The sequence below is a fragment of the Macrobrachium rosenbergii genome, chromosome 26 (assembly GCF_040412425.1).
Source record: "Macrobrachium rosenbergii isolate ZJJX-2024 chromosome 26, ASM4041242v1, whole genome shotgun sequence".
Classification (NCBI taxonomy): Eukaryota; Metazoa; Arthropoda; class Malacostraca; order Decapoda; family Palaemonidae; genus Macrobrachium; species Macrobrachium rosenbergii.
The window spans coordinates 15,845,083-15,869,612 of record NC_089766.1 but is presented as its reverse complement, the minus strand read 5'-3'; the positions used below and the strand labels follow the sequence as shown (position 1 = coordinate 15,869,612).

The following is a 24,530-nucleotide window of genomic DNA, read 5'->3' as shown; positions in this document are numbered from 1 at the left end:
AACCTAAGTTACGAAGGCACAAGGTGCCAGCTTAGCATATTCTTCTGAACTAACTACTACATACAGATAGATGGTTTGTTCTTACTCAATAGTCTTATGTAGGATGTTTAACTTCCAAAGTAAATGTATGTACCCAGGCCAGCCTGTGCTTCTCGCTGATACCTGATGATGAACTAGTACTATAATGTCAATTTCAAGTCATCTTGCTAAGGTGTAAAATCCACGAAAATTATAAAAATATGAGTCGGGTACCAGATATCTTAGTGATCTTCCTAGTCATATAGTAGCCAAACAGTTGGAACTGCAGAAATTCCAACTAGGTGAAAATGTTATTAAGCTGAGCATGCTTGCAAGTCTTACTTCATAGTTTGTTTTATCTCGTGTTTTTTTGAATTTCATTTCGTAATTTATTCTTCACTCTAATATTTCCTTTCTGTAATGGGTTGTTTTCTCTACTGGAGCTCTTAAGTTTGTAGTATTCTGCTTTGCAACTTAGCTTAACTGAGATACATTGCACGTGAGAGAGGTGAAACAAGTCTCACTGAGCTTGTTCCTGCTGGCCTGTTCAGCAGAGCTACTAAACAGCTACGCCAGCATTATTGCTGCCTCACACCTAAGCTTTGTTATTGCCAAATGACACCATAAATGCAAAAGATCATTGTACTGTCGATCTTCTACATTTGTCATAAAAGTATGGCAGTCCTTGAGTGTAAAAGTTTATATTCTTCACAACAACACATGCTGCATGCTTTCTATATAATCAAATGAAACTCTCTTATGTACTCTGTTATCAACAAATATGAAATATGGTAATCCCCAAAACTGTTTTCTTAAACATCACATCACCGAAGAGTGAATCTCACCATTACTTAAGTCTCATATTCTACCCACAACTAAACCCTATAAAATTTCTACTTCTCCAGGATGAGCATCACAAAGTAATGAGTACCTGTGCCAGTTAATTTCTCAAGTATGAAATGACATGCTTTGGTTCCTAAAAAGATTTAACTAGCCTTATTTAAAAAAAAAATACACATCCAATGAATCTTTGAAATAAAAGGGGCACACTGGAGCACAATGTGACCTCTATACTATGGTCACATGATCTTGGTTGTAACTCATTTAAGTTTTCACCCACTAAATTTATAGCTTGGTCTTAATATACGAGAAAAAATTTATTTGTCTGTAAATACTTAATGCTACAAACAATCATTAAATACAAGAGCCAACATGAAGTAACACACCATACAGTTAGTTTGCCAAATCCAAATTCACCTTTGGCAAATGATTCTTTGCTCAAGCATGAAAATTCTAGATTGTTTAGAAAAAAATATTCAGATTGAATTGGCTCATTCTTTTCCGGGAGATATCAATTAGTCATCTTGGATGTATGATATCATGGAGTTAGGGCTTACATCCATAACTTATGAAACTGAAAGCTATAACATCAGAAAAGTATATACTGTAGTAGGTTTTGTATTACCTACATTTATAGCTAGTGGTGGTTCCAAATTGTTAGCAAACCTTATCTATGTCTTTTGTGAACAGCTTACAGTATTATTTTTGTATTCTGAAATGACCTCTTAAAGGTGGTAAGCATAACAAGGTAATGAAATGGTACCCTAGCTGGATTTCTACTCCCTTAGGAAACAAAATTATAAAAATCTCAGTGCTCATACCAATGCATTAACCACATACTTTTTTAATTACTTTTTCCACAAATGTGGAAATAATAGTCACACCAACTTTTATAGGACAACAGTCACACCAACTTTTATGGGACAAGTTTGATAAGCCTCTATATCACATACAGTATTATTATCAGAGAAAACCTTATAAAATGTAGACCTGATAAGAAGCCAGAATCCTTTATCTCCCTTCTTTCCTCTAGCAGCTGGAGGGGTGGACTGGAGATTGGCAAAGACTGACTACCAACACAGGAAGCTTGAAGGAACCAACTGTAGAGGGGTTAGCCAAAGAAGAAGATGCAGATGGAATATCTCATCCAGGAGTCAGGCAGTGGATGGAGTAAGCACTTACGCTGATCAGCAGGATGTTCTGTACATCAAAAACAGTCAGGGAAGAGTACTTTACAGCCTTCTTCCAAATTTCAGCAAGATAATGAGCCTGTGAACTGGATGGAGGAGGAACTTAGAAAGAATGAACTTCGACAAAATCCACTCTTTGACAGACGGCACTTGAGAGAGGCTAAACCTACACACCTAGAGGGTGATGGGTCTGAAGAGTAATCCACATAAGATTTCAATACATGATGTTTTATGGATCTCTTATGGGTGTGGGTGAGGAGATATCAATGACTAACTGACCAGTCACAAAACATCTGTCAGTTGAGGAGAGCATTTATAAATATATGTCAGTTGAGGAGAATGGAATATAGAATTTAGGCCAAAGGCCAAGCACCGGGACCTATGAGGTCATTCAGCGCTGAAATGCAAATTGACAGCAAAAGGTTTGAAAGGTGTAACGGGGAAAACCTCGCAGTTGCACTACGAATCAATTGTTAGGAGAGGGTTAAGGAAAGTAAGATGGAAGAAAGAATTGCAGCTAGGGGTCAAAGGCACGCTGCAAAGAACCTCAAGTAATACCTACATTGCACCGCATGAGGTGCACTGGCTGCACTAGCCCCCTAAGGGGGTCAGTTGAGGAGAGCACTTATGCCAGCAATACAATGGATACAAGAGATGTAAGTCCTTATCCAGTGATGTCATACAAGTTACAAATTCATCCAAGCAAACACTAACAAGGATGCTGAGGCATGCTAAGAAAATCTGTCACAGGTTAAGAACAGACAATGGAAGTCCACAACATTATCGCCAAAACTAGCACAAAAGATTTACCAGCCTACACTCATTAAAACAGAGATCAGTGACATAATGTAAAAGATGAGTGAAAAGGCAAAATTTTCCAATATTAAAAAGATTAAGGAAAATCTCACAAATTGCTTATTATGAGTTCCAGGTTATTGGGCACAAAATATAAATAATGTTTGAATTCCCCTATGTAAAAGGCTATTGAATATGTAAAATAAAAACTGCATAATAGCCTAGGATAACAAACTACTGCATCAAGTATGAACTAAACAAAGCCACCTAACCCAACAAGTAAAATAGAAGAGTGAATGAACTGGGAAGTGCCCAAACCTATGCCATTACAAAAACTAAGCAAACTTGCATCAATGGCAAAAATATACTTGAAGGAACACTGAATGATAAGTGAAGGTATCGCAAAAAATACAGAATGAATTGTTTGGGAAGAGCTCTGAAACTGATTCTATACCAGCCATGCAGAAAAATCAGTGCATTCCACAAGAACTCTCATCTCTCCTTTATTCATAGCTTTCTTCAATTCCAGGAAATACCTGCAAAGTTTTACTTCAGATTTTCCAAGTGATGTTACTGAAATCCTAAAAGGTACAGCTTTACATCTCAGAGCTCAGTTGAAAATTGTCTACACTAAAACTAAATGACAGGGAAAATTTATTATGACCCTGATAAAATATTAAATAATTCTACCTCACTGTTACCTGAAATGCATGTGAGCTAGGCATCTGCAATTTACCCCAGTAGCAGATCGTTTCTGAATACCATTAAAAATCCAGAGGTAGCTCTCCAACATCAATCAAAACTTGCAAATGGCGAGGACTTGAAAGTATAGCTGGGCTAACCTGATACTAACATGGTGAATGGGGTCTAAAATTTTTAAATGAGCAGATGAATATATCTTACATCCAAATGAATCTTTGATAAAACTAAGACTTCAACTAAGTGACAATCTGCTTCTCATGAGGAGTGGAATACTGTAATGCCTTTTAGAATATTCATTGCCTCCATGTAATGATTTTCAGCAACTCAAGGTGAGGGACATATGATAACCTGTCCTGCACAAGCTCATACAGTAGGATTTCGTGGACTGGATGTAAACACTATGACAGATGACAGACGAAAAATTCATCTCAGATGCTACTTACTCACAGGGGCTTGGGACAAAGGTGAAGAGCAAGAACATTTAACAGTGAAGGGAAGACAGCACCAACAGCATTTAAGACCTAGATCAACTTTGACAGATGTTCTCAATGCAACAACTCTGAAGTCATAATGAACCATGTTAAGCATTGGACTTCAGGCCAAGAGAGCACCATTTCTTAAACAGGTAACAATTTATAACCTATTTAAAAGAACTGCTAACAAGGCTTCTGGCCCTTAATGTCACTAGCTCCCCGGGCATCCAACAACCCTTGAACCTTCTCCTTCATGGCCCATACAGCCAAGTAAGTATTAGTTATGAGCATCACTCAAGGTTGAGGCTAATGAACCTGAGCAGCTGTATGTTGCAGACCCTGAGCCCTTGGAGGCTGTTGATTCAGAACCCCAGACCCTTATAGCCCAGCTTTCTAAAGCTTGGAAGCCTCCCAGTTTAGGTTTGAAGTATCTTCTCTTTGTAGGTAGTTGATAGAATTTTTATCTTACGTTTAAGAAATAAAACATAAGACACTTACTCATGTAATTCATTTAAAGCTGATGAACAAAAACCTTGTTAGGAACTTGGAGGATAAGAGAACTGCTTGTAATAATCTTTTAGGGAATGTTCTAGACGGTGGTTGTCTTTCACTCATATGTTTGGACATTTAATTTTGATGAGTTTTGGTCATAATAGTGATGGCATTCATATCTACTGATAAATGTTGCTTAAAGTTGGCCCACAAAACCTGTTAAGAACTAAAGGTAGGTGACCAAATTAATGTCAGAAATTTGGTCCACAGAACCTGAATAATCTTATTTCTCCTGTACAGAACTAAACTTTTGTAAGTAATTTGTTAAAATAGGTTTTCCTACTAAAAGTATAATTACTAATACATGGTGTTCAATTTTCTAATAAACTTTGAACTATACTGTACTATACAGAAACAAAACAGAAATCTACACATATCAATACTGCAGTACCGTTCCCCATAAATCACACTATCCAAAAGATGAACTTGACAATATATAACAATTAACTGCTGTTTCAGTAAATAAAAAAAAAATAAGCAACCAGGATATAACCAAACCTTAACAGTTTAAACACACAACATATCCACCATGAACAACATTGAACCATGCAGTTATTATATAAAACAGCAAATAATAAGATGTGCAAGCATGCAGTTAACACCTTTCCAAGCATCCTGCTATTTACCTACATGCAGCAACTGTTGTTCAGATACCTAGACTACCCAAGAAGGATTATTAAAACGTGACGGGCAGACACTACCTCATAACATCATACCTGAAAAATCTTCCAATTCAACACAAAATACAACTAAGGAGTTACTCTCTTATTAGTCAAGAGCACCAATGGGCGCTAGTTTTGCGTCAAGAGCACATAATCTGAGTGGTAAGGGTGGGGAACGGGATATGCTGGGATCACATTAATCGTTAAGTGACAGTTTGTCACTGCAACATTCCTGGGAGAAAAGAGGGATACAGGGAGAGCATTCAGGACTTAAGCTGGAGACAGGCTGCAATGCTGTCAAGGGACATCACCATTACCTTTGGTACTCCCTGTGCCTCCATTCCCAGGAGAGGTGGAGGAAGATGAGGTCGTGGTGGCTTGGGGGGGAGAGAGAAAGAGATAGAATTGGGGAAGACAATTAACTTTAACCACAAAAACAAAAAGAAAATTCAAGGTCCAAATTTAGCTGTTACTGGAAAGTTTTATCTGCAAGATACAAATACAAAATACTGTACAGCACTACAGCATACGCCAACAACCCATAAGAGATTGTAGTGCATTACCGACAATAATTTATACCATTGTAAGAAAAGGTGAAATCTACATAACCAACTCTTAAAACTACATAAGTATGCTAAAATATCTAAACTACTTTACAGTATTTTTCAACTTCTGAACATGACCTGCAACTCCAGTATTACTTACCACAATGCATTAAACCAAGCTCAAACTTTCATGCATTACATGATTAATTTCAATCATTATTCAGAATGACCATGTTATGTATAATAAATTCAATACCATACCAAACACTGCAGGCAAATCTTGGGTAATTACTGTATGTAAACTTACATTTACAATGAGCAAGATAAGTAAACTGTCACCAATATATTTTTCACAACATTCTTGAAGAATAATAGGCGAGTTCAATCTACTGTACAAATGTACTCTTGACTTTCATACTAAAGGGAGGTGTAGAGTACTTTTTGGTTTTAAATACAGCAGAACAATCAGCTCTTCTGAATGCTCTTCAATTCACATATCAAAACGAACAAAATATACATGTATACCTTGATTGTAGCCAATTACTAAGAAATTTGTGAACATTTGTCAAGTTGAAAAGAGATTATTATGGTTTATCAGTAGTCTTCTAAAATAAATAAGTTTAATTTCCCCATTCAATGAAAGACTTAACATGACTACTGTATTTATAAACAAGAAATAAAAAAAACATATATTTCATTACTTTTCAAAAAGAGATAGTCTTCATAATTTTCTCCTCTCCATTAAGCACTGACATGAATATTTCTAGTGCTCCACAAAAGATTTAATCGGTAGTCCTCTTTTTTACGAAAATACTTGTTTGGCAAAAGCACTGCATTTAGAAAGCTATCTGCATATCAAATTTAATTGATGCCTCTCAAACGAAATGCCCGAAAAACTCTTAATAAACTGAATTATGCACAAGAATTCAAATCCACACTTGTAAAAGTAATTCAATCAGTTGCTTAAATCTTTGTCACTAATTAAACTCTTATATACTGAAGCATACCATTCAAGCTATATAATGGATATATCTCAGTAGAGAAACCTAAAACCTGCAGTCTTCAGTTTTTTGCATGACCTAAGGTCCCACTGGGCCAACATCTATGACAAAGGCAACACTACTGCCCATGAAAAAAAATTCTTTACTAATATCAAACACTGAGGAATTCTGGTGGAAGATTCCCTTATATGAGCCATTTAAATATTCCTGCCCCTGATATACCTACAAGCCAAGAATATCCTCATAAACCATTATGTAAAGGGCATTCACCCACCTAATGAACTGGTTCATAATATGAGTGAACAAGCAAACTAAATTTATATTTTTATCTTACGGTTATACCATTCTTGTGGAATTCATTTATCTAAAACCTACACAGTAGTAAACGTCAACCCCAACCTAATTCAACTTCAAACAGGAGACCACACATAGCATCAGTTCAGTTTCTAGATTCTTTTCAAAAATCCAAACTTTAGTTCCAAACATCAGTACAGTATTTCTAGAAATCATCAATGTTATGGTACAACAGCACCTGGAAGAAGTCGTCTTTACTCTTAACTGTTACTTATGCTTCCTTCACTAATATTGGATATCATAAGTAGCCAGCATTCTAATAAGGAAGAATTTTAATATGAAGCAAAGGAGGCAACATCAAGATTTAGGTGTAATGCCACTGTGCTGGTCCCGAACCTGGAATCTAGCACCCGATGCTAGGTACCTGGAAAAATAAGTGGCCTAGTACCAAAATAAAATCTTTCAAGTCCAAATTCTGAGTAAGTCGAGAAACATGCTTTCAGCTTTTTGCATCTTTTGAGAGTCAGTTGTAGCTTTGAGATGTGGTTTAACACAGAAAATGACTGGGACCAGATCATGAGAATAGGCAAGGCCTCTAAAAGAAGGACCGAAATATGCAAACTTCAAAGTAAAAAACAGGAATAAGAATTTGGCATCCTTTGCAAAATTATAAAATCACATATCAGTTCTACAGGGTGACCATTATTCACAAGTGAACCTGAAGAAGTCAAACCAATCACTTTTAACAAGCGCGATAAATATCACCAAGGTTATTGGTATGTGGAAGAATTCCTGGCCACTAGAAAGGGCCTGACAGTTACTGAGTATCCCTTGGGAATCTAGTGCATGCAGGCATTTCCATATGAAATAGCTTCAATTCCAGTTCTTGAAATTGTTGTCATGATGACAATGTCAGTGCATTCTTATATTTTGGCATTTCACAGTAAGTGCTTGACTAGTGCACCATACTCCAGAGATCACAATAATTAAGGCAGCATCAAATTTTATAAAACTGGGTGCATACCCTCTGGACCCTCAAGCAGTCATCTCAGGTCACTGTGGGACAAGTCAACTTTCTTGAATTCAAGATAGTCACCTAGGCCTCCAGGTGTGATTGCAGATACAGTTCTTCTGGGAAGACATCATTCTTGTTATCAGGGACAACCATTCTGCAGGTCTAGCTCATCTGGTCTTGGATATCTTTGTTATGGCAATAACACAGTATCACCACCCCACCAAAAGTTCATCACTGTGAACTACATCATTGCAGGTAGGTTAAACAAAAGGTTCTAGCATCCAAGTGGTCACTGAACTTTTAAAGTATGGAAAGCTCTTTGGAGGAGCATAGCACTGGCAGACTTATTCATAGGTCTGAATAACAACCTTCCATTCTTCTGTATAGTGCAACCAGAACCAACGGCTTGGAAGACAGATGTGTTGCCCCCTTAGGAAGGCCTGATGTGTGTGCCTTCCTTCCTTACAACCTCCTCAGGCAGTGATAAAGCTCCATAGCTTGGGAACCCAATTACACTACTGATCAGGCCTCCTCAGTCATAAGAATAATGATATAAAACCTAGTAATGGCCAGTCCCACAGCTATCTTTGTTCATATGGTTAAGCAACAAAATTTCTGAATGAAGTTTATTGGAGAACACTCATAGCCATCCTGGGGTCCTTGCAGCCTATCTCTACCAAGGGAAGTGGTATTGCTTCATCAGTTCATGTGCTAGATGTGTATTGATTTAGTTAAGGTCACATTTTCTTGATCAAAGATTTCTTTGCTTCCTTCATTCACACTTGAAGTTACTCCTTTCCACTATCAAAGGATATAGGTTTGCACTCTGGCAGGTTTTCGAACATGACCTTGACACAGACAGTTTGAGGGACTGGTCATATCTTTCAGCACTTCCAGTGGACTGTTTCACTGGCTGTTCCACAACAACCTAGGTAACCTCTTTACTGGAATCTTGCATCAGCTCTTCAGAGTATGCTGAAGTCTCAATATGAACCTCACCTAAAACTGCCTCTCAAGATGCTCTTCCTCTTAAGTTTGGCTTCCTGAAAAGGCTTCAATCAACTTCCATGCCCTTTCCAGAATGGTTACATATACAAATTCACTAATGTCCCCCAGCCTCTCCTTTTCACTGGACTTTACTGTAAGATGCAGACACCTGGCTATTAGGAGGCCAAAGTAACCGACTCCAGGGTCCGTTCTTCACAAAAAGGAGGAGCCATCTCTTCTGCACAAAGCCTCTCAAAGGGAAGGTGTTTGTACTCCGAAGGGGTGTAGCACCCGCATTTGTGTGCCAAAGGCAGGAGAGAGAAACTTGGAGGAATGGCTCAAGAACAGTAAATTCTCTAATCCAGTTCTGTACAAGTGGTGACCAGGGCAGCCTAAACAATGGATAACCCTGGGCATGAAAGGGCTACCCAGTTAACTTCCCCAAGAACTCTGATCAGACAAGTGATATCATGAAAATACCTTTCCAACCAAGGTTGCTGAGGCTCTGAATGCATGGGACCCCTTGGCCCTAGTAAACTGTGGGCAGACTGGGATGGACCATCCACCAAAGAAGTGTGCTCTAATAATGAGATAATGAACAATGATTGTAGGACACAGTCAAAAGTCAGAGCAGTGCAAAGATGTCTCAACTTGTCAGTGGCTCAAGAAGTAGCAAAGGTCTGCAAACCAGCTAGTGGGTGGTAGGCCCATCTCTCAGCACTTAACCTTGTTAAAAAGATTTATCTACCACTCCAGATGTTGCTGAAGACACCCCAACACAACAGACAGAAGTTTTCATTCTCACAGGAACAAATTTTTGTTTTCTGCAAAGATAAACTTGTCATTTTGGACAATTTTTGTTGTTGTTTAGGTTCTTTAACAATATACCACGATAAAGTAAAACTATTCAGCTTTAATACAATATAATGAAATTAGTATCCTACTAGAGGTTACTTTACAACCAACAATAAAAGGAAAATACTGCTTTGCTCTGTGCACTAGACTGTCAAAAAATTCTCATGATTCTTTTTTAATCCCTTTGGATTCTGACAACCTTTACAGTCATGCAAAATTCAAACCTCTATTTTTTAATTTCACTTTCTCATTCTTACCTTACATTTGTTTTCTAATTCTGATTATACTACAATAAGTAAAGGTACCCAGCTTTAAAATGATGCCATAACCAGTTTACTGCCCCACTCTCCAAGGGTCAAGCTTTATTAAGCAATAGAAAAACTTATGTATTTACTGTACTTATGTAAATTTATAACCATCATGTCCACTCAAGGATTATCTTGCAGTGCATGGACGCACATGCATGCATTTCTCGCTCTCCTTTTTGTACAATTTCTTACTCTAGGCCTATCTGTTAACAGTTTTCTCTTTACAGATAATGCCACAGAGTTTTTCCTATTACTAGTCTTTACAGATAATGCCACAGAGTTTTTCCTATTACTAAGTAATAACTGCATTTTGTTTTTTGATTATAAAAAATACGCATGATTGATAGTGGAGGGCAATTATAAGCACCCCTTTGCCCATTTTGTATCCATGACTGTACTGTATCTGCTTTTCCTATATCCTCTCAATTTCACCAACCATTTATGTAGAGGCCAACACTTTCATTCTAATTTGTGAAGGTGCGCTAACACAGGCCACATGCCGCTACCTGGTCCAAAGTCATTGTCCTCGTATGTTTGAACATTTTTGTCAACCTTGCCCCCTTCTCATGTGATTGTTAATTGTAGTGTTTATTAATAAGTATATAATTATATTTTCTCTCACTCTCTCTAACCAATCACTTTTGCAATACCCTCTCATAATACACTCGTAACAATGTATTCTTTAGAGAAAAATTATATGGGAAGCACTTCCTACTTCTCCCCCTAAAAAATATGCAATTAATTTTCTTACTATTATCCTTTGTTTGAGCATAGTTTTCTGACATACTAAGCATACAAACACACATCAATGTACAAAATGCCTAACCCTCACCTAGCCAAACCTGCAGAAATCAATGCAATTACAGTAACTGCAATTAAAATAGTAACCAATACTTTAAAACTCAAATCTCAAACAATTTGAAAACAAAATCCCACCAATACACTAATGGCAATAATACGAAAAACTGATTGGAAAGAAAGCAGAAGTAGTCTTTAGAGCAGACTCAGGATTGATGCAGTTAGGTCTTACCATGGTAACAGGTAGAAGCATACATAATATACACAGTATTTTCAACATTATTGGTTGCAATTGCCACAGGTATGTCTTATACAAAGTTTAGGCAAATATACAATATGGATTTGCATTTGCACACAAAAATGTTATGCTGCATAATAAACTTATGACCAGAAAACCTTGGTGTATCTTTCTTTTATATCCGATATGAGTTTCCTAGGAAAAATATTGCAGTGCTTTGTAATTTCCTGCTACTGTTTGGTAATTCCATCAATTCCCAAAAATAAAATCACTGCTTTATTTGCCTCAAGGAGGGAGGTTATAATCCCTAAGAAAAGGAAATCATTCACTGAAAATTCAGTGTACCTGAAAGAAGGAATTCTACATATGCAGTGTTTAGCATATAGTAGTACAGTGTGACAACTTACTCATAGGAACTACACTTAATGAAAAACATTAAGAGGACGCCAACTCACCTTTCAAAATGTTGCTCATCATGGTGGACCCAGGCATGTAAACATCTACAGGAACAGACGGGCAAGCGGTCAATATAAATAAGCTCGCAACAAAAATAGTGAATTGGCAAGGGTGCATAGTTTTCACATAATGGTAGGCCTACATCATCAGCAAAATCAAGAAAAATAAATAAAACCTGCCATTATACGATAACACAGCTGAAATCAATGTAGCAAAGATAGTTAGTGGTTTTTCTTACACACATATGCTGTCTGTTTTTCATATACAGTATGTACGTATATATGTATTTTCTAACTTAAGCAAATAGAAGCTAAAAATTAACACCCATGCATGTTAACTTTTCTTTTAATGCCTTTTTCTTTCTGAAATCTTTATTGAAATGCTTTGTCCATGCACCTAAAGACTGCTTTACCATCCATGCACATTAAAACCTGTAATATCTGGGGTAAATCTCTGATGATTACATCAGTGAAGCTTACAGCGTTTTTACGTTTGTGTAGAGAAAGAAAAAGAGATTTCAGTTAAAGATCATGCATGCTAGTCATATACAAGTAAACCAATTTTTTGTATTAACAAACTCCCATTGAAAGTATTTGTAACTAAGTTTGACACATACTCTTAACTCGCCAATTGGAACTATCAGTTTTCTATGAATTAAACTTCGCTATTGGGGACACAAACACCCAGCTGTGCTCTGAGATTCATCACTCATTTAAAGATGTTACAGAGCAGCAAGAGGCACTTTACATCAAGTCCAGAAGCTGTGAGAGGGAAAATTATATTCCAATGAAACTTTTTGAAAGATCTTTTGAGACACCTCATCAACTGGACCAGTAAAATGAATGATATTTGGGAAGATATGTCAATTTTCATTTAATAAATTTTCCTGAAAATCATGTACAGGTAATATGAAAAGGATTTTGACAAAGGAAAAATCTATTTCTGGAGAGGGGCCCGTGTCACCTGGTGAAATAGTCCATTCAGCACTTATTTCTAGGTAATTCCATTGCTAGATACCAGAGAAAGCTAAATGAAATGCTGGAGTTACTACCCCCAGAGCGAGCTCCACTAGATGGAGTCATGTGTATGGAAAAGGGTGAACTACAAAAACACGGAACCTTATCCTATAGAGATTCCCAATGTCAAAGTCCCAACAAGAGAGGTGCCGATACAAGCCCATGCACTACTCGCGGACTGTATACAAGGCAACACTAGCCGCATTCCATGTTAGCACCCACCTCACTAGAATGAAGTTTATCAAGGGGGGAGAGAATGAAAAACAGGGGTGGGTCACGGGTGACACGGGCCCCTCTCCAGAAATAGATTTTTCCTTTGTCAAAATCCTTTTTCTGGATCGGGTCCCGTGTCACCCGGTGAAATAATAACAGAGAAATAAACATCATTCTTATGCTATTAAAGACTTAAATAGAAACGTTGAAAACTAGGAGAATTCTACCCTGAACATTAGTAAGGTCCTCTAAGTTCATGTAATGAAAATAATGTAAGTGGTCACCGTCTCAGATCATGAGCTTAGAATAGCACCTGAATAGGCTTGTATTAAGAAAATACTTCCTGCCTAATAGCAGACCCAATGACAGTGGCCCCCCCTTTTTTTTTAAAGGAGAGGACCTGACAAAATTGCGAGGTCCTGTCTAAAAAAGCCTGCAAGGAGAAAACTGGACACAGAAACAGACCTTGTAAAAGGGGAGTACTTTCCAAGGTGACCACCGAAAATGAGGACCTTCAATTGTAGATAGAAAGTTAGGGTGAGGAATTCACAACACTACCCCTGAAGAGGGAAAACCAAACTGATTGGTTCCGCCAGACAGGGCAGACAGTACAGGAAAACTAACACTAGAAGCTAAGCTGATTAAAAATTTTGGGACTTCCTTAACAAGGAAAGGTAAGAACAAGATGATTGTTGGTTACCGGAAGCTAACTCCGATACATTACTCAAAGACCAGGAAACAGAATGTGGGCGGAGTACTGTTCTTAGACGAACACAGACCTTAGGGATGAAAGTTAAGGGCCTGTGAGTCTGGTTCCAACAAAACACTTTCCTCGAGGCCAATGCGGCCGCATCAGTACTGTAGCTTCGAAAACTATGTGAAGAGTGCTAGTTACTTAAATGCAGAACCATACTGCAGTAGAGTAGGATCCCTTAACTGATTTCAGGAAAACAGTAATAACAGGACCAATATCAGTTTCCTCCTAAACTGTAAGATTCACAAAGACCACAAAGCCAGGACAACAGAGTTTGGGGGCTGACACAGGCTGAGTTTATACCAGACGGGACAGCTTGATAGTTTGTGGCTGAATTGGGTTGCAAACAGACCTACTTCCAGGCCCAGGAAAAGGTCACAAGACTACCTGAATGACGCTCCGTCTACGGACTACTCCGACACAAGGGGGAGGCCCTGGATAGGGAAAAAGCAGTGACCTTTTGGACCCCTACGAGAAGGGTGGTAGACAGAGGCACCTGCGTCTGTTGGTTATGGAGAAGAATGAACCATAACCTGAACAGAAGCAATTAGAGTCCAAAACCACTTGTTTACGCAGTGCACTATTGCTGTTTTGTTCAGAACCAGCCTAAAAAGGAAACCTCTTGGGGAAGAAGTTTCCCAAGGACAGGAAGACTGTCACCGCCCTCCAAAGCGTTGATATGGAATTGCCGGAACGTGACCGACTAAGTACCATGTACTTCATTGGGCCAAAAAATATCCACCTCACCCGCCCAGAGAGGTGACGGTGTGGAATACTGAGGCTGGAGGAAAGCTGGAGAGGAACTGACTTCGATAAGCACTTGATAGCTGTGCAAGGCCGGAGGCCACTATTCAAGCAGGAGGAATCAGGGGAGACACGTCCTGACTCCACCATACCCGGTCATAAACTCCAGCTTTGACTTCAGAAGGAGAACCGTCACTGAAGCAAACTGGAGAAAACCCAGGACCTTTTCTTGGGCACGGCGAGAGGTATGCTTGAGATGATGAAATGATAGGACGTCCTTGCTATCTCTTTCCACTTCCACTGGATTCATAACTACGGAAGGCTACCCTCCTGAATCAGGTGGGATTCCTTCCTGGTTACTTAGAAGCCCAAAGACTCTAGAAACCGATTATAATGACCGGCGCCCTCAGGCAATTCCCGACGCTGGGTGCCCAAATGAGCCAGGCAACTAGATATGCAGCTAGCATAGCCTCCTAATACCGGAGCTGTTGAACTACGGTATTGTTCAAACTGGCAAAGACTCTGGAGCCGCATTGAGGAGGGCATGAACCTGAAGGGGTACGCCTGCTCCCCGAGTCTGAATCCCAAGAAGGGATAGGACCTTTCTGCAACCAAGATGTGAAAGGAAGCGTCGGAAAGGTCTATAGAGGTGGTTACTGGCTCCACTGGCGCAGTAGGATCCGAACCCACAAGACTGTAAGCAACCGAGACTTGTCGCATGAATAAGGAAAACAAACGGGACACGCCTGGAAAAAATTTTCCAGTGGAAGGGAACTTCCTTGGCAGACTGAAAAAGCCTGACAGGCCATTCACAAAGACCCCAGAACTCTGGCCAGAGGCTGATTGAACCTGATTGGGGGACAACAGTCCAGCTCCACCCCGGGCCCTGATAACTATACTCTGGGCCCAGGAACTGAAGTTCCAGTGGCCCCGAAAATGGTACAGCCTCCCACCCATATGAGAAATACTACAGGGAGGAGGCTTGATTGCCTCCCGTGAAGCGAATGCCTTCCCAATTTCTCGGAGAGGAGTAGGATGCTTCCCTGCTCCTATGATAACCCCGAGGGTCAGAACCTCTGGCCAAATGTCTAGTGAAAATTCTTTCCTTAGGGTTTCGTATGAAGCAAAGAAAACTCCAGCGGAGGCACGTGGGAGGCACGTGGGGAGGCAGAGACACAAGGGGGTGTTACAAGGGGCTGATGTGTTGGCTGAACCTGCACACATCGAGGTGGAGGCTGGGAGTGAGAGCTAACGGCTGTCTAGGGGCAGAGACCTGAAGAGCCTGCACCACCGCCTGAGCAGGGGCTCTTGAACTACATGAACTTCTTGCCGGACTTGGGACAGGTCCCGGCAAGATCAGACCGTTTCTGCTCGTAGGGTAGACACCCATGAGAACGGAGGCTCTGGGTAACATTAGTAGCCCCAGGCGGGCCGTAACAATGCCCACCTGGGGAAAAGATTAATTCTCCAGGTGAAACTGTTCATAAGATTTTTCAGCTCAGGCGGAACGGGCAAGCCTGACTTACACCCTGTTTCAGCTTCGAAAATTGATTCCGAAGCTTAGGAGCTGTACGCTGAATAAATTAGAAGCGTAGTCGGGGTTAGAAGATTCACTGTGAATGTATCTGTGATATCTGTCTCCCGGAAATGCCTCAGCGATACATTTTCAAAACAAGCCTGTTGATAAGAGGGGCTACATTAGGAGCACAAGGGTAAGAAACAGGGCTCTCAAAGAGAGCACGTTAAGACCCCACAGCAGGCGTGAACTTGGAATTCTCCGCCTGCCACTCCGTTAGAGTTCTCAGGAGACGATGTGTCCAGCCCCTAGCTGAGGGCTCACTTATGGATCCTGCCAGACAGATGCCATGCTCGTTCTGACAGTCTGGTAAAACCCGGATAAGAGGATACCAGACCGGAAGGGAAGAAATGCCCTTCCACCAACCTCCGTGTGCCCACACCCCCGACAGGAGGGTGCCTTCATGCTGGGAAGCATAAAGGGAAGGCACCAAGATTCCCAGACTGGAGGAAAAGAGGTGGAGGTGTCGAACGATAGAAATTCGAACGGAGCAGGACTTAACAGGTGATCCATTGACAATGAGTCTTGAGATTAAACTCTTGGGATTTAAGCTCCTGGGAAAGGGAAGGCACGGACCATGAGGTAGATAGTTAGTTTAATAGGTTGACAATGACCCTCAAATCGAGCTCCTTATAAGGAGACCCGTAAAAGAGTTTTCAACAAAGGAAGGAGGGGGTAACCGCCTTGCTTTGCTTGGGCCGTGTCCCTTTCCAGAAGACGCGAGGTCAAACTTCGTAGATGGCACCGGATTAGAGATCCGAGACGTCCTTGAGGGGCCCCGAGCGGGTCTTCTTGGTTTAAAAAAGGGTTTTTTTTTTTTTTTTTTTTTTTTTTTTTTACTGACTTCACCTTAGGGACGGTAGACCAGGAACCGTCGAAAAGGGATGAGAAGTTAACAAATCCCCTAAAGGAAAAGTTTGCCTCACCTAATTCCGAGCTAAGCGGAAAAGGTTTGCCTCAATTATTCCCGCACCTACTTATCGCTCCGGGACGATGTTCACAGGTCCGAGAATGAGACAGAAGGCCGCAACGTCTTCAGAAAACTCTCCGTAAACAATTAACTTGGCGTAAGAGTTACGAGACTTGCGGCCGGCCTCCAGGAGGGGGAAAAATTAGGACCCCAGACACCGGAGGAACAACTATTAATAAGTTATATAAGACGGAGTTTGGCGAAGGAAAAACCGATAGGTGTATATGAAACCTACCAATTTACCGAGAACCTCGCCGAAACGGAGTTTGGCGGAGGAAATCGATAGGCGTATATGAAACCTACCGATCCACCGAGAATCTCGCCGGAGAGAGCCCAAACACCGAAAAGGTTAACTATTAATAAGCCACAAGAGGCGGAGAACCGATAGGTTTATATGAAACCTACTGAATTAACGAGAATCCCGCCGGAGGCGGAGTTTGGCGGAGTGAAATCGATAGGCGTATATGTGAAACCTACCGATTTATCGCGAAAGAGCGACTATTAATAAGCCACATGAGGCGGAGCTTGACGGAGGTAAAACCGACAGGTATATATGAAACCTACGGATTCATCAGGTAGCCTGCTCGGGAGAGCATAGCGTACAACGCAATCTGCCGGGTGCCAAACGACTAATAATAAGCCAAAGGAGGCAGCGTTTGGCGGAGATAAAACCGACTGGTGTAAATAAAACCTACGGATTCATCAAGTAGCCTGCTCGGAGAGAGCATAGCGTGCTTTACAACCTTCGAGTCAAGAATAAGTCACTTGAGGCGGAGTTTGGCGGAGACGAAACCGACAGGTATATATAAAACCTACGGGTTCATCAAGAAGTCTGCTCGAGGAGAGCATAGCGTACTTCATAACCTTCCGTGCCAAACTATAAATCCAAAACAGACTGCAACCGAATGGGAGCTATAGACTCCGTGATCGCTGGTTTGTTGCAGGATAGCGGAGCATTCCTGCACTTGACAAAACCAGCCTAAAAACGCGATGAGAAAAGGGCATGCTGGAACGGATGCCGGAGCAGAGTACCGTAGCAACCATTAGCCTAGTCAGACCAGGAAAACCCCCGGAGAAAACCGGAGAGAAAACCGGGCTAACAGGACAAAACTCATAGACATAAAAACAGAGTCAACGGAACATTCGAAGCGATCATGTTTGAACAAAATGTGGGAAGGTTATGAACTGTTCTGAAGTGGGCGCACTCCAAGCCAAGAGAGGAAAACCCGGAGAGGAGGATATCCTGAATGAAGTGATAGCGGTGGGGAATAAACGCCAACCGCTAAACACTAAAACCGCCCGTGAGCAGTAAGCAAGGAGAGCGCCCAACAAGATAACGAAACACCGAACAGGTAGTAGCAAAAGGAGGCTAACGTTCGAAAGTAAATAAAGCAGAAGACAGTTAGGTGGAAAACACTAACTGGCCTCGTATGAAATAAACAAAATTATAAAAACAAAGTAAAAACAAAGTAAAAACCGTAACAGTACCAATGAAAATAAGATCCCCAAAGGCTAAGAGAAGTGAGTGACAAAAATAAAGCATAATGAGGCCATGATAATAAGCGAATGGGCTCGAGGGGGAAGCTCAGTAGCCTAAACGCTCAACAACACTTCTCGTAATGAAGCCACGATAAAAAGCGAATGGGCCCGAGGGGGTAGCTCAGTAGCCTAAACGCTAAACATCACTCTCGTAATGAAGCCATGATAAAGGCGAATGGGCCCGAGTGGGTAGCTCGTAGCCTAAACGCTAAACATCACTCCCGTAATAAAAATCACTCTCTTAATGAAGCCATGATAAAAAGCGAATGGGCCGAGGGGGTAGCTCAGTAGCCTAAAATGCTAAACAGCACTTCTCGTAGTAAATGGGTACAGAACAAACAAAAATTAATCAAACCCACTAAAGTTAGGGATCATTAATGGTAAAATATCCCAAATAAAAAGGGATACAAATAAAAACACAAAACAAACATGCCGACCCAAGACCAAGAGAGGTCAGAGGCACGTGAGAGGAGATCGAGACGGGCGTTATAAATCCCTTTAATTATTAAACTAAAGGAAAATAAGAAGCTTCAACCGCCTAAAAACAACAAAACACTGGTACTCAAGTAACTGAAGAAGAACCTTGCGAGGATGCCATAAAAAATCCAAAACAAGCACAAAATAAGGATCACAACGAAATTACGTGTGAAAAAAAAAACGTGCTAAAATGGAATGCGGCTAGTGTTGCCTTGTATACAGTCCATGAGTAGTGCATGGGCTTGTATCGGCACCTCTCGTTGGGACTTTTGACATTGGGAATCTCTATAGGATAAGGTTCCGTGTTTTTGTAGTTCACCCTTTTCCATACACGACTCCATCTAGTGGAGCTCGCTCTGGGGGTAGTAACTCCAGCATTTCATTTAGCTTTCTCTGGTATCTAGCAACGGAATTACCTAGAAATAAGTGCTGAATGGACTATTTCACCGGGTGACACGGGACCCCGATCCAGAAATATAGATTTACAACTATTACTTTGCTTATATTCCCAAATCATGTTCTGAAATTTGCAATTGTAAATTACTTTGCTTATATTCCCAAATCATGTTCTGAAATTTGCAAATTTGGAATACTCCTTTTACAACAATTCTACTCTTTTCATTGCTAAATAATGTAACATACATTCTGTGACAATATGAATGTGTGACATAAGACACTGTCATGACAAGTAGGCCTGTTTTTGTCACTTGCCACCATGTGAAAACATCCAGAAAAAATATAAGCTTCTGGAAATTCTATAAAGCAGCAAAATGAGAAAATTACACGTACAGTTAAACTATACAGAAGGTTCTCATAACGATTATAAGAAACTTGAACTGCAACTTTTTGTTGAGGGATGCTCCTAGTTGCAAAATCAATTTTGCTCAAACATCGCCATTCTTATACCAAAATTTCCTTCGTGATCATTTCCTTGGCTCCTTTAAACACAAGTTATGACAAAAACTAAACATTTAAATAATTAAATGACTCAATCTCAAAGCAAAGTGGTATCTGTGCTTAGGGAAGTGACACCCTTTCTAAAGTAGTACTGCATTAACTATATAGCTACTCAACTCTAACTTGAGGCTTATCAGCTAAACGAAATAATGCAATAATGGCATGTATCTATATTAAAAAAAAATATGACTGGGTAAATTACTTAAAAATGTAAATATCTTAGTATATACACACTAATTCTATTGAAAAAGGATCACTTTTCCTTGGCATAAATATTCTTATATTCTACTTATAGGCTATACTATTGCCTTGTGAAGACAAAATTAAAATATTGTACAAAAGAAAGCCCTTTTGAAATAAACATGACAGCTTCCACAGTTCTTTTGAAATTTCAAATGAAGGTCCAGTATCAAAGAATATTGAATACCATATGCATTTCTCTGCCATTTAATTAAATTTTACATTTTTCTAAAGATTAAATACAGCAAGTTGGATAAAAGCACAATTTCCTCCATACAAAAATCTCTATGACATACGGTAAACTGATGACCACAACTTTCAACTTTTCAAAAATATAACAATCCTGCTTTTCATATGCTCTATCACTTTCAACAACATAGACAGCACAATTATATACTTTATTCATCTCTCTCATTTTCACAAAGATGAACAATTGAAGTGAAATGATCAAAGGCAACACATGTGTGCTCAACATAAAGCAGTGAGTGTTCATGCATTGAAAAGAACAAAAATCAACTATAATGCAATTTAATTGAAGAATTTTCATAATTTTTAGTAAACACAAAAGTGCAAAATATCTACAACAATTGTTGTCGCTGATAACTACTGGAGACTTTTATACACAAATCAGCTTCCAATATTAATCCAAAATCATAATTCTGTGAAATATTCACATTAAGTGACAACACAAAACAGCAAATTTTTGAAGTAGTTTGTGTTTTTCCTAAAATACAAACCCAAAGTTCTTTATATAGGATTTAGTTTGTGATTGCAAGCTAAATCCTAGTATAAAGAACGAAGGTTTGTGTTTGTGAAGGAACAAAAAAGCATTGGAATTCTCTTTCAGCTTGTTTTCTGAAACCCTCCTAAACCTCCACTCTTCAGAGGCAGGCCTACTGCTCTGTTGCCCATCTCTTTATCCTATGCATAGAGAAAATCTTTCTTGGAACCTTGCAATACTTCTGTTGTCTACTTTACAGTACTAGGGGAAGATGATAATCTATTGCATAAAAAAATTTTCTGTATTTAACCTAAAACAGGAAATGGATGTCATATTTGTATGACTGAATTTTAACATGCCAACAATAAAAAAAAAATGCAGGCTGATAAGATATTCAAGTTGGTAAAATTAAAAGCTGGCAAGTGCATTTCAAAAGGGATTTCTTGAACAATAAATAATAAGGCACATCATTATATACTACAGCATATACTAAAACTGAGACACCACTGCCACTGTATACATTACAGAAATTATAAATGTCAAAGGTCCCTAATTTCATAAGCTTTTCCCTACAGTTACAAAAAAATGGACATTGGAAAAAATTATTCATTTCTTCAATGGGAGTACATTGCTGAGCTAATACAAATTCTGAGACTTGAATTAAGTTGCCATAAAAGAAAGCAACTTGCAAATCTGATGATACTGTACATATCAGTACAGAGGTAGCAAGTATACAGATAAACCATTAACAGTACAAAGCAATAATAAAACAGCAGTTGATCTCGTTAGCTGCAACATAACTGTCAACAAGAGGCTCTCCTATAATCTACTATTGGATGAGTCAAGTAGATGAATCATGCAAGGACCGTACTGAATTAACAGATTCTTCATTATCATACTTTCTTGAGTGATTTTCTATAAAAAAAAATGAGGAAACAATGGAAAAAAAATACTTTGTTCCAAACACCAAATTCTCACTTGTTATATTTCTGTTGCAGTCATCATGATTATATATAAAAAAAACTTCTTGAGGACTACATGCTAATAAAGAGAGCTATAAAATCAGTATGCTAATAAAGAAAACTATAAAATACATAGACTTCTGAGAATATTTGCAAAACTGCTCTATATTTTGACTAAAACTGACCTTTTGAACTGTATAACTGACTCACAGTAAGTATACTTTGTATATACTGGTAGTAATCAACGAATAATTGAGAACAAGCAATGGCTGCTGAGGAAAAATTATGACACGACATAAACTTCTTCGGGATGTTGATGGGCTTTAAGATTTACTTACCATCTGTATTGCCTATAGTATTCTAATACTATGGAAAGACTACTTATTGAAATCTAATATATTTTCATCTAAAAGCTTTCACAGCTTCTGAACTTTGGCAACCTTCACTTTCAAATAAAATAAAGAGGAAAATTTTAAGTACATATCTTCAACCATACAATACAAAAATGAATTTCTTTAAAACAGTAAAACTTTATTTTTTAATACAATTCCGTCAGTTTACGTATGCATATCCTGAGCAGTCAACAATCCACAGAATGTAGAACATCACCTCATACAGGCCGGGAATGCATCCAAGACCACCTAGCTACTCTGGTGTTGGTAGTCATTCCCTGTAGTGTCTGGATTAACAAGTGTGGGGTTGGGAGTGCAATTCATATAAACTGATAAGTTTGCACAGTATTACGAAGAATAAAAAGAAAAAATTCATTTAACAAAGGTCCCATCAGCTGACAACCCGAGTAGCTACTCATGAGGAAAGGCTTCTTGTCACGACGCACAATTTTTGACTTGGCACTGAGGTACTGAGCTCCTGAGTGATTATAATTAGGAAATTTAAGATCCTGAAGCTACATCAACAAAGCACAGCTGCTAGAGCCATAGTTATATAAAAATTTTTTCGGTGGTTATTTCAATTTACTCCGCTGGAGCAAGAGCAGAACTAGCATCACAAGAAATGGTGGAGCTCTCAAGTATGTTGGGGATTGGCACCATTGGTGCATTTGCCAAGGTAGGTATGGCAAGTACTCACACAGCAAAGACAAAAACACTGACCAACTCTGAAAAGGAAGTCATCGTGCGCTATGACATCATCATCAGGCCCTGAGGGAAAATCTTTATCTTCAGATAAATTTTCCAATAATTTCAATAATCTCTCCTCCATCTGCTTGAGAATAAGACTGTAACTCTGCATACATCCCTATACAGGATGGCTGTTATGGGGGTTGATGCCTAAGGGGTCTTAGAAGACTCCCAAGAGGACAAAACACCTCATTTTACTATTGACTCTAAAGGATCTACTGTGGCTGTCACCAATTTTCACACATCACAAATCTACCACACACACCTGGGCCATACAAATACTACATGGATAGTGGGAATCCTTCTCCAAGGTATACATACAACTCCAGCACTTCCCACCCAGTGCTAATATACCTAAGCTGTGCCATAATTACTCTCACTAATGTTTAGTTATCAGTAACAATTAGTAGTGCTGCCTAACCTTACACATCAATAACAATTGATTACAGGCAAGTCCCCGGTTATTGGCGGGGTTCTGTTTCTGAGGGTGTGATGATAACCGAAAATCGCCGCTAACCGAAAATCGGCAATTTCGGCGCTTTTTTTTGGCAATTTTTGGGGGTTATCGGCGCCGAAAAGCGCCAATTTTCGGTTATCAGTGCCTCTGTTAGGTATATATTGGCGCCAATACCCAATTATCGGCGCCAATAAGCGGAAATCCAATTTTCATCGCTAGACAAGCCCCATAAAACCAAATCGCTGTTAACCGAGCCTGCCGTTAACCGGGGGACTGCCTGTATGTTAATCACAGTAAATATAACAGTTTCTGCCTTATGTCTTAGGAATGCGCAAAAAAAATTTCACTTACATCAAAACTCAAGGAACCAACACTGTCTGAACACAAAAAAATAAACTGTTCACCTAAGCCAGCAAATACACTGCTAACATAAAAGTGTCAAGAAGGTAAACCATGTGAGGTGGCTATCAACTACTACATACTTTTTGTGGTCTGAAAGAAAACCAGGATCTTGCTGCAATACCCAAGAGAAAATTAACATGTAACGATCAAAATTAAGGAAAAAATATATATAAAAAATAAACACATAACCAAAATAAAAACAAGGAAGTACATTATAGAAAACTAATATGACAAATGCTTGGAAAATGAGTCATGGAAGTAAATCTACTACAGGTGTATATGGGGGACAACACAAATTAAGTGCTTTCTGCTGGCAGACACCTTAGGGAAATATCTGGACCACCAATAGGGGTGCTGCAGGTCCCAGATGCATGACCCACCTAGAGGTGGCGGTCTTCTATATTCTGTGGCATGTGTCTGTTGGACTGCTGACCCCACAAGGTAGGCATAAGTAAACTGATGGAATTTTTATCTAAACAAATTATGCAACTAACTTCAAAAAATTACAATGGTACTCACACTGAAGTATTTTTCAACCACATGACCTAAAACATACATCATTCATTCTTAACGTAAAACTTGTGGATGGTGGTTTACTGGAATAAAGTTATAGCTTCTTGAATGCCCCAAAAAA

The 24,530-nt window shown here is 39.4% G+C and overlaps 1 protein-coding gene across 26 annotated transcripts in view; it reads right to left on the bottom strand.

Moving 5' to 3' along the window:
• Bap111 (Brahma associated protein 111kD) overlaps window positions 1-24,530 on the bottom strand; it is a 167,112-nt gene that overhangs the window by 40,658 nt on the left and 101,924 nt on the right. For 8 of the 26 annotated variants that reach the window (XM_067128373.1, XM_067128379.1, XM_067128371.1 and 5 more), the window contains one exon: window positions 11,729-11,773. The exons of 8 other annotated variants lie outside the window; for them this stretch is intronic. In XM_067128373.1, coding sequence (XP_066984474.1) covers window positions 11,729-11,773 — 45 coding nt within the window. Of the gene's footprint in view, window positions 1-5,549; window positions 5,610-11,728; window positions 11,774-24,530 lie in introns of all 26 variants that reach the window. 10 more of the 26 variants (XM_067128362.1, XM_067128363.1, XM_067128367.1 and 7 more) reach the window with 2 other exon arrangements.